The following is a 17,114-nucleotide window of genomic DNA, read 5'->3' on the forward strand; positions in this document are numbered from 1 at the left end:
GGGGGCCGTGCAGGTGTCCCCAAGCGTTCCCTCCCCGATTGCCATTTCAACCTGTCGCGTACTATATATCTATCTATTGAAATGGCTATTATTATTGTTATTTTTTATTATTGCAAGATAGGCAATCTTGAAAGATCAATATTTTGACGACCTCCCTGGCGCAGTGGTAAGCGCTGAGGTCTTGTTAGTGGGAGGTCCCGGGTTCGATTCCCGGCAGGGGTTTGGAATTTAATAATTTCCAAATTTCTGGTCCGGACTGGTGGGCGGCTTCGGCCGTGGCTAGTTACCACCCTACCGGCAAACCCGTACCGCCAAGCGATTTAGCATTCCGGTACGATGCCGTGTAAAAACCAAAGGGGCATAGGTTTAACAAAAACTGCCATACCCCTTCCAGGTTAGCCCGCATCCATCTTAGATTGCATCATCACTTACCACCAGGTGAGATTGCAGTCAAGGGCTAACTTGTATCTGAATATTAAAAAAAGGCTTGCGCTTAGTTACAACTATGCTTAATAAAAAGCAATGATGAGGTCTAGGTCGGAGCGCGCTTGCCTAGAAGATGCCTACCTATTCAATCTTACCTTGAAGCTATCAAGGCTACATGTGGCAACTGGCAGTAGACACGGAAGCCGGAAGGGCATTTCACATTATCTAACAAAATATGGAACGTTAATGTTAACCATATCGTTATTATTCAGGACGGAGACGACGGAAACGGAGTCAGAGCCAGTCCGGAGACTGCAAGGAGTTCTAATCACGGGTAATGAGTCAAAAATATTTTGTGAAAACTAAAGAACAAAAAAAGGTCTTTTAAGAAAAACTTAGTGCCTAATTGGTTTTCTTTTTTCTTTAGTTGGTGGGGCATGAAGACAGAAAGTGACGACGCTGATTCAAGATGCTCTTACTCTAGCACTAGCACGCCACCACCTGTAAGTACATTTCTTGATTGTTTATTCGTTGGCAGTACCAAGGTACCCTAAACCACTGGACAGTATAACTTATCAGTATAACTTATCAGTATAACTACAGGTATAACTGTATTGAAAGCTAAACGTAAGTATATAATTATTACCGAAATGATTGTTTGTTGAACTGCCGTACTGCGAATCCGTCTGCGAACCTAAAGTGCGTTGGAACATCGCGATCTAAAATCCACCAGCGCCATCTAGTGCACTATATGTAAAACTAGCTCCAATATAAAACGACACCTACGAGTCTGTTTTAAATCATAGCGACCACTTACCAGTCCAAAAATGTCTATGTTCGTAGGTAAAGCCTATGCTGCTATTATGTATACCTAATTATTATAAATTCTATAGGTTTTTATGCCACAAATGTGGATATTGATTTTTTTTGTTTGAACACCAGGAAACAGATGAATCACGACCACAAGTGGTCGCGGCGCGAGGAGATAGCATCATAGCGGTGGCCAACCCCGCTCTGCAGCCGCCGCACCACCACCCGCCACACCCCGCACGGAACCACTCCAACTGACCACTGCCAATCTCACTACTCATGGCCATCTCTTACAACCACTAAACCACCAGAATACGCAGCCGAAAGTGTCATTCTAAAGGATGACACTTTCGGCTGCGTACTGTACTTAGTATCTCTTTTAGAGCCAGCAGACCTTGAACAGCCTGCAGGCTACCAATGACACCTACCTAATTATTGTATTGTAGTTTTAAGAAGTGGGTGCCTGGGTGTTGGGGAACCAGGGAGCATGGACACTGGTCGGCTCCTTGGTTCCCAGGGACTGCGGCACCCTACCTGTTTCTACCTATTTGTAAATTTGGCTGAATAAAAGGTTTTTATTATTATTATTATAAAAAGCCAGCTTTACCCCAAAATAGCAACTTTCGATTGTTCACTCTACTAAAGTGGCATTAAAACTAGTGCCATCCTTTTCATAATGATTTATGTGCAAAAGGACAGCATTTCACAAAGGCCACTGACTCATGCTTGTGTTTGAGTCGTATCGGTATACGTAAGGTACACTAAATGTGTGCGTTTGACAGCGCTTGCTCGCGACTGATTGGTTCGACATGCACGCACACTTACGCAATGCCCATGTAAACGACGAAACCACAAGTAAAGTTCACTAGCCTTCGTGAATTGGAAGAATTGTACAATTCTTTTCCATTTTGGGTAAGAAGCAGTTTGTTTACTGTCAAGGAAACACATTCCACCAAATAAATATTTAAGCTATAAATAATAATTATGATGTAAATAGTTTGTAGATTATTTCGGAAGCCATATATGCCTTTTAGTCATTATGTTATTTATGTAAGTAAAATGAAAATGTATTATAAGTCCCGCAAATTGCTATTGCGCTTGAACCGTCTCTCATTAACATCGAAATGACGTCATTTTGACGTCAATCGAAATAAAAATATGCCATCAGTTTGAAACTTCAGTCTAGTGCTGAAGTCACTAAAATGGCGGCCACGCGCATTAGCAATTTGCGGAACTTATAGATGGTTTTAAGGCTTTGTACCATAAGAATAGGGCTTCACCAAAGTCACTCAGCGGGGTATGGAGGAGAGTTATGCATGGAGTTTCTCTAGTGATCAAATTAGAAATGAGAAGATCCGAGAACCAGAGTAACCGACAGCTCAATGGGCTGCAAAGCAGAAGTGGCTATGGATAGGCACATAGTTTGATAAACCGATAGATGTTGGGGTCCTAGAATGGCGCGGTCTTGGTGCTAGAATGGCGACCACGCACGGAATAGCGTTAGAAGACCCCCCACTATATTGAAACACGACATGAAAAGAGACGCAGGGTTCCGCTGGATTTTGGCAGCGCAAGACCGTGGTGTGTGGAAATGCCTACAAGAGACCTAGGTCCAGCAGTGGACGTCTGCCGTTTGATAATGATGATGATGATGATGAATTGTCCATTGGTTTTCAAAGCTATCTGGAAACAAGTACAGAGACTAAAATCTTTAGAAGGCACTTTGACTTTGCTCAGACTTAAGTTGAGTTAAAACGAGACAGATGTATGTGAGAGATATAGCTCTGTCTCGTTTTAACTCTTAAGTCTAAGCTAAGTCAGAGCTCTATAGTGCAATTTTTAGGAGAATTGTCCAACCGAGAATTTGTCATCTAATTCTAGTAGGAAATTCCGTATTCTCATTTTCTCAGTAAATGCATCCGCTTTCCGACTAACAGCTATTTTTAAACTCTTGACTCAATACGGATAGTAAGATAACAACAATAAAATAAATTGAAGTCACAGCATTACTAAATTTACGTGTTACAAATATTAATATGTTCTGCTTAGACTAGATGAAAAAGACAGACAGCTCAAAATGGGGCGACAGAGTGGTGAAAAACAAGAGCAAGCATTCTATAAAAAAAATAGCGAGCAAACGAAATGCGTTTACGCATCCGACCCCCCTGGAAGCCAGCCAGCTAACCAGCCAGCCAACCTACTAGAAGGAAGGTGACTCGCCAGCGGAGAGGCGACCGGAATACCCATTAAAATAAAATAAAATTCCAGAATTTTTTAAAGATAACTTCTAACTTTAAAACTACTGGAGCGATTTCGATGTGATTTTGATCGTTATATATATTTTTTTACCTTCAAATATAAATAAAAATTATCAAATCGGTCAAGCTGAACCGGATTTAAATAAAAAAAACCCAGCGGCGCTCCTGCGCATCGCCTGGCGACTGGGTCACGAGATTTGGGAACACCGAAGCAATCAATCGCGACCCAGTCAGCGACGTCCGCCGAGGCGGACCCTCCACCGGGGACCCACTCACCAACGATGTGCGCCTCCCCCCCTCCCCGGGATTTGATTTGTATTCATTAAAATGAGGTCACTTAAATTCTCTCGTTTATAGACACAAGAGTTTCACCTATTTTATTCTTTTAGTCTGCGAAGTTTCGTTATTTATTACGATTTGTATCATTAGGTGATGCAATGGTGATTCGATTAAACCATTTTTTTTATTTTATTTTACGAAGAATTTTCTAAGGAAACCCGAAATTTTGGAGAACCCCTAAATCAACTAAGTAGGTGAGTAGCTAGGTATTCTTCATTAAAATTGTTTAAAGCCTTAAAATCATTCTTCTTTGTATTTAGTAATTCTTTATAAATAAATTGTAAATACATATTTTGTGCCTGTAGGCAGTGGCGTGCACAGGGTTTGAAGCCAAGGTAGGCACTAGTTAAGTAGGAGCCTGTTCATTTGCAGGTCATTATGAAAAATATGCATTGAGCTATTACAACTGGGGTAAGCAGTGCATTTATGCTTCTATGACCTGCACGCCACTGCCTGTAGGTATACATAGTTTTAATTTTTAACGAGTATAGGTAATATTATTAATAACTATTTGTGAGCCATAGTGTGTTGTATTATATTATTGTAGACTTGTGAATAATAAAGTTGTATACATATTTGTAGTTCGGCGTTTTTTTTTTTCTTCAGTAAACATAGTAACCCAAGGTGCTGGAATGGCGACCTCGCACCGGAAGATGCAGTATTGGAAAACCTCCCACTAGGTGGATGAACGACATCAGACGAGTCGCAGGGAGCCGCTGGATGCAGGCGGCGCAAGACCGTGGCGTGTGGAAGTCCTTACAAAAGACCTATATGTATGTCCTGTCCAGTAGTGGACGTCTATCGCTTGATGATGACGATGATGATGAAACATAGTACTGGACTAGACTAGAGAGAAATCGACACGGGGTTGCCACACAACTAACTTCGAAAGGTACAGAGATAACTTTCATCCCAAAGGACACAAGCTATTGTTTGTCCCGGAAAAGAGTTCCCACGGGATTTTTGAAAACCTAAATCGGAGGAAGTCGCGGGCATCAGTTAGTTCATAAAGCGACAGCGCTTGCCACTACAAGAGAGGTCGATCGGTTGAAAAAACCTAAACATTGAGCCAATAAGAGTTCATGGTAAAGCTACAAAGAATGTTTATTAAAATTTAGGTCATAAAATATAATACCAATAATTCTGCGATAATACCTACATTAACAATTTAAAAACCGGTCAAGGGCGAGTGGGACTCGCACACGAAGGGTTCCGTACCAAAGCGTCGTACAAGAAAAACACTTTTTAATTTTTTTTTGTGATGTACAACCACAATATCACGGTTTTCGGATTTTACCTTTAGTTAACTAAAGATAAGACATTGCTACCGGCGAAATTTCATCATTCTAGGTCAACGGGACCATATACCCTATAGGTTTTGATTCCCTTGTCGTATCATGACAGGCACGACAGACAAAGAAGTGATCCTATAAGGGTTTCTTTTTCTCTAGAGATACGGAATCCTAAAACCCAATGAAATAGTATAAAATAAACATTAAAAGTTCGAGATAATCGATGGTGTCAAAGTTTATCTCTGCCTCATTCTGTACATGCGTAATACGGGATAGGTTTATTTTTTAAACCGAGAAATTACATTATTTTCCACACAAAATGGCTTGGTTTACCTATTAATTATTTTCTTAATTATAGGTAGTCGTGTACTCGAAAGGATTTCCATCGGTAACTTCTCAAGAACCATTGAGAGGCTTCGCACGGGAAGGTTTTTACAGTTTTCCTAGGGATCTCTACTTTTTTAAGGTTCCGAACCTCAAAATGAAAAACGGAACCCTTATAGGATCACTTTGTTGTCTGTCTGTCTGTCGGTCTGTCAAGAAACCTACAGGGTTCCCGTTGACCTAGAATCATGAAATTTGGCATGTAGGTAGGTCTTGTAGCTGACATTAGGGGAAACATCTGAAAACCGTGAATTTGTGGATACATCACACAAAAAAAAATTAAATTGTGGTCATGAACTAATAATTAGGATTTTCAATTTTCAAAGTAAGATAACTATATCAAGTGGGATATCATATGAAAGGTCTTCACCTCTACCAGGTGCATTCTAAAACAGATTTTTATTTATTTTTATGCATCATAGTTTTTTATTTATCGTGCAAAATGTCGCAAATATATGACTGTAGTACGGAACCATTGTAGCGCGAGCCTGACTCCCACTTGGCCGGTTTTTATGCTTTCGTGCACTTGGCCAGAGTGGTGGACTGTGGCTTATCCCTTTATTCTGAATATAAACCCTGAAAACATTACTACTTTTTGGGCAATCTTGTAAAAAGGCAATCACTACCCATATTATAAATGTGGGTTTGTACTTCAATTACGTCGCAACGAAGCAATCGATCGACGTTATTTTTTGCACGGGCATAGTTTAAGACCTGGAGAGTGGCATAGACTACTTTTTATCCCGCAAAATCAAAGTGTTCCCATGGGATTTTTAAAAACCTAAACCCACGTCTACGAAGTCGCGGGCATTAGCTAGTTTAGAGATATTTTTGAAAGCGCGATAAAATTGTCGCGCAAAATATTTTTTTATAAGCATAAGATTAATGTCGTTAGGGATTTCCGAAGCTTTAAACTTATTTTTATATGGTTCAAGATGATACCATTTCACATTATCAGTGCACGTAGGTCGATCGCACGCACTCAAATCGTCTCTACATAAAATAATTGATTTAGTAATTTTATTTTATTAGTATCTAATATTAATTTAAATTGCTTTTAAGTTCTATGTGTTAATTTCAGTGTAATTACCATACTTTCCTAACTTCTAAGTGTATTTCTTAAATCAGAAAATTGAGTTTTAGAGAGCGCTTTGATAGTAACTATTCTTATTACAGTTTCAGAGTTCTCTAAGAGATAATTTTACTCATAACAGATATGGAAAGTTAGAGTCTTTAAATTAAAGATTTAGGAGTAACTTATAGACCAGTAATTATTATTAGTTACCTACTAAAGACTACAGTGAGATAAATAAATCCTGATAGTACCTACTAAGAAATGGCACGGCTTCTAATTGTTTTGTGTATTTGTGTATTTCAATTTGTGTTTACTCAATTTGTGCCTGGTGAGTTTTTAGTAAGTTACTTAAAGTAAGTACCTACCTAAGTAGGTAAACTTAATTTTAAATTTATTTTAAATTAAGTAAACCGCCGTATAACTTTTAAAAAATAATTTCGCGTGGTAAAGTTAAAAATTTTGGAAATGAATTAAGTTTTAAAAAGTGTTTCGAATATCAGTCCATGCCTACTAACTTGGTAATATTATAAATGCAAAGGAGTGTCTCTTTGTCTACTAGGTATACCTATTATCACCTGTTTTTCTGTAAAGCCGATTTTGACATTTATCTTAGAGATAGCTTGCATGGTAAAATCGGGGACTTACAATATTTTTATTCCGGAAAATATAGTTTTCACAGTGATTTTTGCAAAACTTAAATCCATGGATTTCGCATTTATAATAAGGGTACTGATGGTAAATAGATATAATTTTTTTTCACAGAAGACCAATGTGAAACAGTAGACAATACCCTGGGGACCTGTCTCAACATCAAGCTGTGTGACCCGTACTTAAAAGTTTTGGAAAACTTCGGCTCTAGACCGGAAGTTCAAACCTTTCTCAGGAAAACTACCTGTGGCTTCGAAGGCACTACACCTAAGGTATATAACAGATATCTAAATATTATATAAAAGGAAAAGGTGACTGACTGACTGACTGATCTATCAATGTACAGCTCAAACTACTTGATGGATGTTTGGCATGCAGATAGCTATTATGACGTACGCATCCGCTAAGAAGGGATTTTTGAAAATTCAACCCTTAAGGGATTAAAATAATAATAAAGGGGTTGAAATTTATTTAGTCCACGTGGACGAAGTCGCGAGCATAAGCTAGTTTAAGTTTTTGTGTACTAAGCTAGTTTAACTTTGCAATTGTGCATTGTAAGGTCTACATCTCCTGAGAGGATGCTCCGGTGTCGGGGCGAAACGTGCGTCGACTGTGTTTGGGATTTGTGTGGTGCTGCGTGGTGGTGGTGCGTGTTGCTTGCCTGGTGGCTGCTTCTTCCTGCATGTTTAGCAGTGGGAGGACGGGCGGTGCATTTCGCATGCTGCATGTTGCACGATGATTCGACCTGTTATAGCGGATTTTAGCAAATTAAGCTTTTGGTTCATTGTTTACATAAGGAAATAAACCAATCAGTTTAACAAATTAGCTGACCTACCCCTGTATTGCTTAGGGTTGGAGTATTGTACTAATGTTAGAAATGCGAAAGTGTGTTTTCTATTTACAAAGTATTCTAAAAAGGTTCTTCTTTCACAGGTGTGCTGTCCTCGACAATTTCTGCAACCGATCACTACGAACCCCCTGCAACCACCGACCACCAGCAACCCCTTGCAGCCTGCCACAGTCACCCTAGCCCCAGGCAGGAGCTTGGCCAAGTCTCTACCAACAGACGATGATTACATCTCTGCGTTTCCGTCTCCGCCGGAATGCGGTATCAGCAATGCTAGTTTTGGGAGAATAGTGGGTGGGGTGGACGCTAAACTTGGTAATTTTTTGATTAATATTAAAGTTTACTAGTAGTTTAGTAATTAAAATTAAAAAGAGCAACCGCCGAGTTTCTTGCTGGTTCTTCTCGGTAGGAACGGCATCCGAACCAGTGGTAGATGCATCCAACGATTCGAAAGCAAAGTAAATTAAAACTACCTGACTCACTGTGATACAACAGACCGAAATACCAATTAGGGTAAGGTCGGGGCTATACGTCCCGGGCTACGACGGGGAGATAGGCCAACTACATCAAGTCCTATCTCACCAAAACCCGTGGTACAAGGTGTCACAGTGGGTTTTGTTCAGCTACTCACGAACAACTAGCAGCCCTCCTGGGGTGTTCCTAATATTAGGAATCCCCAACGAGGAGCTACCAACGATCCTGGAGCGCGGCAGGAAGGTCGCCTACTCCACGGGCACTATCTACATCAGGTTCTTCACGGATGAAGGACTAAGTGATGTACCGCCCGGGCATAACTTAGAGCCTGAAAACCGAGAGGAGCCTGATGTGGGTGGTGACATGGATGTGGATGAACTAACCAGTCAGCTCCCTGCAACACCTGAGCCCTCCGTGAGCACAGTCCTCGACAGAATCGAGGAAATGCTAGCGGACCCCCGGACGAACCTTATACGACCCCGGGAGAAAAAGGCGACACAAGACGCTCCAGAGGAAACTGCCCCTGCCGAACAACCCCCGGCACAGAGGGCGACGGAGAAATGAAAATTATCCAAACCAACCTCCAGCACAAACACCTTGCCACGGCCACGTTACGTAGGCAGCTGGAGGTTGAAGACGAGACCATCGCCCTGATCCAGGAGCCGTGGGTCAGGGGAAAAACTATGTGTGGTTTCGGAAGCTGTCATGGTAAGATCTTTTCACACAGCACCGACGAACCACCAAGAACATGCATCTACATTCCACGCTGTATTACAGCGTTACTACTAACACAATACTGTTCCAGAGATCTGACAGCAGTTAAAATAAATAACGGAATACAACAAGGCATGGGGCGACCGCCAAAACCGGTGGTCCTAGCATCAATATACATGCCCATCGAGGACGGAATACCAACAAAAGAATTGGTGGAGCTTGTAACACACTGTGAGGATAACGACATGGATTTAATCATCTCTGTCGACAGCAACGCACATCACAACCTGTGGGGATGCACAGCCAACAACAAACGTGGTGAGAGTTTAATAAATTTCCTACTAACCACTAACCTAACAATTATTAATATGGGTACCGAACCGACTTTTGTGACGAGTAGGTACCAAACCATAATTGATCTAACCCTAGCGTCAACCAGAGCCGCAGACCATGTAAAGAACTGGAGAGTCAGTGACGAGCCCTCTCTCTCCGACCACAGGCGGATATGCTATGACTTAGATCTCACGATCACGCAACATGTACCAAAGAGAAATCCAAGGAAAACCAACATATCAAAATACAAAAACCTGCTGACACAACAGATAGGTGTAAATAAACCAAAAAACATCGATGATATTGATAACATCGAAGGAAACGTAAATAAACTAACGAAATATATTAGAACAAGCTATGAACAAGCTTGTCTCCTAAAGAAAAACAACATAAAACAACCATCGAAAAACAGCTGGTGGGGTCCTGATCTGGAAAGAATGAGGAAAAAAACTTAGACATCTTTTCAACAGAGCCAAAAACACCAAACAAGAACAAGATTGGGACAACTACAAGGAGGCCCAATACCTATACAATAAACGCGTCAGGGAAAAGGAAAAAAATTCCTGGCAAAAGTTTTGCACAAGCATAGAATCAAACGATACGGCTGCTCGCATACGCAAGATTCTAGCAAATGATAACACCCGCACACTCGGCTCGCTGAGGAAAGCAGATGGAACATACACCAAGGACGACAAAGAGATAAGCGAAACGCTCATCGAAACACACTTCCCTGGCTGTAGAATAGTAGATTCAACAGACTGGGTTAACACCCTTGGTCACCATCCAATGGAAGAGGATTGGGACCTTGCCAACAACATAGTCACGCGAGATAGAATCAGCTGGGCTATTGACACCTTTCACCCTTTCAAAACAGGAGGGACCGATACCATTTTCCCAGCACTTCTACAATGGGGAAAACTGCAACTGACGCCTTGGCTGGAAATAATATACAAGGCCTGCATAGCATACAAATACATCCCAATGGCCTGGAGAGAAGTAAAGGTGGTCTTCCTACCAAAACCTGGTAGGAGTGACTACACATTGCCAAAGTCCTTCAGACCAATCAGCCTTACATCATTTCTACTAAAGACGCTTGAAAGACTGGTCGACCGGTCTCTCAGGGACAGAACTTTAAAGCATATACCACTACATCCAAACCAACATGCTTACAGTACGGGTAAATCAACAGAAACCGCTTTGCACTCTGTTGTGTCCAAAATCGAGCATGACTTAGGAAACAAACTATCGACATTAGGCATTTTCATAGACATTGAGGGAGCCTTTGACAAAACAACTTTTGATAGCATTGACAAAGCCTTGGGACGATACAAGGCGCCAAAAACTATACGCAGCTGGATAAGAGTAATGCTAGAACAGAGGATTATACAACTAGACATCAACGGAGTCACAAAAGGTATAGTAGCGAGAGGCTGCCCACAAGGAGGTGTTTTATCACCAATCCTGTGGAACCTGGTAGTTGACGACCTGATAACTAAACTAAACAAAAGTGGGTTCTACACCATTGGTTATGCGGATGATCTTACCATCCTAATCAGTGGTAAACTAGAAAACACACTATATGAAGTCATGCAACGAGCTTTGCGCTTAATCGAAAGATGGTGCGATGAAAACGAACTTACAGTAAATCCAAAGAAAACAGAGATGATTCTGTTTACCAACAAAAGGAAAATTGAGCTGACAAAACCACCAACCTTGTTCAACACAAGCCTGGAACTGTCCACTGAAGTAAAGTACCTCGGTGTGACGCTGGACAGCAAGCTCAGCTGGAAAAGGCATACAGAAGATAAAACTAAAAAAATCACTTACAATACTAAATCAATGCAAACGCATGCTGGGGAAAAAATGGGGACTAAAACCAAAAATAATGAAATGGTTATACCTAGCGGTTGTAAGATGTTCACTAACTTATGCTGCACTTGTATGGTGGCCAAGAACTCTCCTTACAACCGCCCAGCAAGAACTACAGAAATTCCAACGACAAGCATGTCTCGCCATTACCGGCTGCATGAGTACTACACCAACAGCAGCACTCGAAATTATACTGGGGATTCCGCCCCTATACCTACACATTAAAGAAGAAGCAACACTCGCAGCCTTGAGACTGAAAACCGCGGGTCATTGGAAAGAACACAACACAATGCATACTAAAATTCTTTTGCAAAGCATAAACAAAGAGCCACGTCTGGAGTGGAAATGTGACAGAACCAAAAAACAACACATACTAGACAAAAACTACAAGATAAACACAGGAAAGAACATGAATCCGAGGTCAACACAAGACGCAATAGAAGTGTACACCGACGGATCCAAAACCAAAACTGGCACAGGTGCAGGAGCCTATTGCCAAGAACTGAACATGAGGATAAGTCACGCACTCGGTAAGGATAACTCTGTTTTCCAAGCAGAGTGTGTGGGCATTATGACCGCAGCTATATCCATGACCAATCGACAGGTAAAAAACTTTAAGATTAACATTAACTCTGATAGCCAAGCTGCTCTTAAAGCCTTGGCTAGATTCTCGACGACCTCCCAACTTATACAAGACTGCCACAAGGCTCTGCAAACTCTCGCCATGTCAAACGACATCACCCTAAGGTGGGTCAAAGGACATGATGGAGACCAGGGGAACGAGGCGGCAGACGCACTAGCACGAAAGGCTACGACACTGAAGGTGACAGGGCCAGAACCTATCGTACCCATACCCTTCAGTGAGTATAAAACCTGGTTGCATGAACTAACACTAAAAGAACATTCTAAACTATGGGCTAACACAACAGACTGCAGGCAAGCCAAAGAGGCTTTCCCCAACATAGACAAACGACAAACTAACATACTACTCCGCCTGGACAGAGGTAAACTTAGGAAGGTGGTGGGACTCATAACAGGGCACAGCCCACTAAACAAACACCTTTTCGTTATAGGTGTCACCGACAGTCCTCTGTGCAGGGCCTGCATGGAGGATGATGAAACACCGACGCACGTACTCCTAGAGTGCATGGGCGTAGCAGATCAACGCGAGCGCCATTTAGGTTCCCCGACCTCACTCCATGAAGCCCTCGGCAACCTGGGCGGTCTGTTTGGCTTCTGGAGCGAGCTTGGATGGCTGGAGTGAAGACTTCGGCGGGGAGGGGCGATGCACGCACAACAGACGGAAACGTTTAAGTGCGGAAACCAGCCCAGAGCGAAGAAGAAGAACTACCTGACTATTCATTTGTAAAAAGTTTACATGAATAAAAAACATAATATTCTATTCTATTCTATTCTACATTGAATGAAAATCATTAATAAAAAATGTCAATGGCTATAAGTCCCGCAAATTGCTAATGCGCGTGGCCGCCATTTTAGTGACTAGTATTTTAGCACTAGATTGAAATTTCGAGCTGATGGTATATTTTTATTTCGGCTGACGTCAAAATGACGTCATTTCGATGTTAATGAGATCTGGTTCCGGCGCAATAGCAATTTGCAGGACTTATATTGGCTAATAGGGTAAAGGCAGAGTGAACTAGAGGGAACTCTCGGTTTGATCCTGGATCGATGATTATGTCAATTAGGCTATTAGAGGATGCCCGAGACTTCGTCCGCGTGGATTTAGGTTTTTTACAAATCCCGTGGGAACTCTTTGACTTCTCAAAAAAGAAAATTATGCAGGCGATGTTTGTAGTAAATAGTAACCATTTGATTTTTTTACAAAAAACTAAAGGGCTTCTGCCATGGTTCTGCACGATTTTATTAAAGTCTAGTCTGTCAATCCGCACTCGGCCAGGCGTGGTAAACCCTTCTTATTCTGAAAGGAGTCCCGTACTCAGAGTGACGGTGTAGGGCAGACAATCATATTCATGATGAATTTGCTGAAAGCGACAAGCGGCGCAAGTATGCCTCTCTTATCGAGAGTTACATTTTTGTTCCGTTTGCCGTGGAGACCCTGGGGCCATGGAGATTTAGTGCTAAAAAAAAATACGAGACATTTCACCGTGATTAATAGCCTCATCTGGTGACAGAAGGGCTGGCTAATTTTTTGCGCAACGGATCAGCCTGGCTGTCCAGCGCGGAAATGCAGCCAGTATTCTTGGCACCATTCCACCCGGGCATGATTTGTATAGTAATTAGATAAAGCTAGCTTTAAGTTTTATGATGAATACGTATATTGAATTGTTTTCAGGCGATCTACCATGGATGGCGCTGCTCGGGTACGAGGTTAGGTCATCTCTCACGAGCTGGCTGTGCGGCGGCTCTCTGGTCAGTCGCCGTCACGTCATCACCGCCGCGCATTGCATACACAATCAGGAGACTGCCTTGTAAGTAGATCTATATTTTAGATAATGTATATACTGATCTCTGTCTTGATCCACGTAGGGAGATACTGTATATATTATGTACACCTACCCATGAACTAGCCTATGTTCTTCCGGGGAAGGATATCTAGGCTATTCTATACGTAGTAGGCCTCTATCTATCTTGCAAGCTATCTCTGTACCAAATTTCGTCAAAATCGGTTGAACGGATGGGCCGTGAAAGGCTAGCAGGCAGACAGACAGACACAATTTCACATTTACAATATGAGTATATAGTATGGATTATGTTATTTATCTTCACTTACATGTTTAGTTTTTCACTACCTATTGGTATTTATTTATTTTTTATTTATATTTTTCATGTACCTACTACCGAAATTGTAGTAATAAATTAAGTTACATTGGAAATGCTTACCTCTAAACGCAGATTTCTTCCAGTTTCCCATTCAACTTGTGAATTATCATTTATCGCAGATACGTAGTTCGGCTGGGAGAGCTGGACCTCGGCCGGGAGGACGAGGGCGCTGCCCCGGTAGACATCCTCATCAAGAGCATGACAAAGCACGAGCAATACGACCCCAAGTCGTACGAGAACGACATCGGCGTGCTGGTGCTGCAAAACGACGTGCAGTATTCCGGTGAGCGCGGGTTGAACTCAAACTCAAATTATTTATTCAGAATTGGTAAAATTTTACGCTTCCTGATTGTCAAGAATTTTTATTTGTAAGATGATAATTATGGTATAGTGGTGATAATTAATACGTACTTAAAACTAAAGCTACGAGGGTTCCAAACGCGCCCAGGTCTGAGAGCCCACAACAAACTCAGCCGGGTATTCTTTTTATTATCACCACTTTACAAAATCACTTAGAACTAACAAAAAGCTATTAAGCAACTCATTCCCAAGCTTTCTTATCATTCAAATAATCCTTTACATTGTAATAGGATTTTTCAATAAGTTTACGTTTTATGAAAACTTTGAACTTGTTGAGAGACATCTCCGATATGTCTTCTGGAAGCTTATTATAAAAACGTATAGAATTACGAACAAATGAATTGCTAACTTTACTTAGCCTAGAGGCGGGCATTACAAGTTTATTTGTATTTCTAGTATTTTTATTTCTAGTTGTTTCAGAGTTTCGTTTTTTACGGGCTATATTTCTGTCTATCTGCTATTTTTACCATAATTTTTTTTGTTACAGAATTGATTAAACCGATATGCATCCCCGCGACCAGCAGGCTGAGGTCTGAGGACTTCCTCGACTGGATGCCTCTAGTTGCTGGATGGGGCCAGTTGAGCGCCCGTGAGTCAATTCAACTAACTTTTTTGAAACCCATTTCTTTATCAATAATTTATGGTGTGATGGATTTACCCCCTTTCGGGATTTTTACTATATCCAAGTATGACTATTGACTATATTATTAACGTGGGTTAGAAAGGTTAAAAAAAGTTTTTTTCATTCATCCTGTAAGGGTTGATTCGCATTGGTAGACATTTTAAACGAAATTTAAAAAAAAATCATAGCATGTTGACATGATGTTGACCTTATGTTGACGTAAAATTGAAGTAAAATTTTATATTTTTTGACATAATATGTCGTAGTTTATGACATAATAATATGTCATCATGATTCAGATTGGATGAGTGCGTGATCGCTGTGAGGGGGTTAAAATAGGGGATAAGGGAATTCCTATCAAGCACGCAGCTGGTATTCAAAGAATTTTTTCTCAGGTGGGGCAAAAGCGACACACCTACAAGTATTGCAGCTACCAGTACTATCCAACGACGTGTGCCTGCAAAGCTACTCCCAGTACGAGGACCAAGTGATCGACGAGCGAGTCATCTGCGCGGGGTACATCACGGGAGGGAAAGACTCCTGCAGTGGGGACAGCGGCGGTCCTTTGATGCAACCTATTGTTAGTATATTTTCCTCCTTTTCGTAAGGCATTAGGGCCCTAAACATCATGGCTTAGGGGCAGTGAAATCCCGGCTAAAAATACTTGTAAAAGTTTATTTGAATTAAAATATTTCTATTCTATTCTATTCTATTTCATCCCTTTTTAAGGAAAAATGAATTGCATTTTTTATGCTTTTATTTTAAAATTTATAAGAATGTAAGCAAAGGCTTATTTCATTTTCCTGATCCAAATTTCTATTTCCAGCCTATAAACCTGACATCAATCTACTACCAAATAGGAGTGGTATCGTTTGGACCACGAGATTGCGCGAGGCCCGGCTTGCCCGGAATCTACACCAGGGTCACCAACTTTATACCTTGGCTGCAAAGATATGTGCTAGGATCTGCTTAACCACGCTTCAAACCCAGGCTAAGATGATGAAAATGGACTGAATGAAACAACCAGCAACTTGAGAAAGTAACTTTGAAGTAATAAACTAGATGTCGCTGTACAGAGTTCAATCGCACTAGGAAAGTTTTTAAAGAAAAATATTATATATTCTAAAAGTAATGACTGCGATGTAAAATAAATAGTAATTTATATAGGAACATGTAAATAATAAGTGTAAGAAATAGAAATAAATAATTAAAAACTGTAATTAGTTAGTAATTACTTATTCTTTTTTAAATTTTACCTTTACACATTTATCATGATCTACTTATATTACGCGACAGGTCAAGATGACAAACCCGCACAGCCCCCGCGCTAACCCGGTGCGGGATAGCGCGGGTAACGTGCGGGTGTGAGAGGCGTCCTCCCGCCTTATACGCCGATTGCCAACTCGACCTATTGCGTTAGTAATATCCTGTACTTGTTTTATTTATCTTTGATTCGAACAATGACCAAAACCTCATTAAGCTTAAAGGTACGGACAGACGTGCTCATTACTAGCACGAAAGCATGCTTTTATTGAGCAAGTGCTCATTAGTAGCACGTGTGTCATGTAATGAGCATGCTTATTTCGAGCATGCTCAAAAATCAACCGACGTTTGATTTTCGAGCATGCTACCTGAGGCGCGGGTAGAAGGGGGCGTGCTCCGAGCGCGTCTGAACAGGGTTTGCTTATTAGCATGTACTCAGTACAACATACAACATATAACTCTACAGTTTATTTAAGCATGCTTATTGCTGGCAAATGTGAACAGTTGCATGAGCATGCTAACATTAAGCTAGCATAAAAGCACGCTTTTTTTGAGCACGTCTGTCCGTACCTTAACGCAAAAACCCCTTAAACAAAAC

At 41.2% G+C, this 17,114-nt stretch overlaps 3 protein-coding genes across 3 annotated transcripts in view; all 3 read left to right on the forward strand.

The window, feature by feature from the left end:
• LOC117992525 (chromatin target of PRMT1 protein-like) overlaps positions 1-495 on the forward strand; it is a 106,014-nt gene extending 105,519 nt beyond the window's left edge. Inside the window, exon 6 of the transcript XR_011237998.1 lies at positions 486-495. The gene's annotated coding sequence lies outside the window, so the exon portion shown is untranslated. The remainder of the gene's footprint in view (positions 1-485) is intronic.
• The window catches only part of nab (NGFI-A-binding protein homolog), a 35,546-nt gene extending 34,000 nt beyond the window's left edge, over positions 1-1,546 (forward strand). Inside the window, exons 6-8 of the mRNA XM_034980252.2 lie at positions 699-760; positions 854-929; positions 1,369-1,546. Coding sequence (XP_034836143.1) covers positions 699-760; positions 854-929; positions 1,369-1,494 — 264 coding nt within the window. The 3' untranslated portion in view covers positions 1,495-1,546. The remainder of the gene's footprint in view (positions 1-698; positions 761-853; positions 930-1,368) is intronic.
• A 5,118-nt stretch (positions 1,547-6,664) lies between these two features.
• Positions 6,665-16,297, forward strand: LOC117992539 (venom protease-like). Its single transcript, XM_034980257.2, has 8 exons — positions 6,665-6,912; positions 7,347-7,504; positions 8,166-8,394; positions 13,784-13,919; positions 14,391-14,554; positions 15,119-15,220; positions 15,649-15,833; positions 16,080-16,297. Exons 1-8 carry the CDS (start codon positions 6,846-6,848, stop codon positions 16,224-16,226), a joined length of 1,188 nt encoding a protein of 395 aa, XP_034836148.1. The 5' UTR covers positions 6,665-6,845; the 3' UTR covers positions 16,227-16,297.
• Positions 16,298-17,114: the final 817 nt, after the last annotated feature.

The sequence above is a fragment of the Maniola hyperantus genome, chromosome 21 (genome assembly GCF_902806685.2).
Source record: "Maniola hyperantus chromosome 21, iAphHyp1.2, whole genome shotgun sequence".
NCBI lineage: Eukaryota > Metazoa > Arthropoda > Insecta > Lepidoptera > Nymphalidae > Maniola > Maniola hyperantus.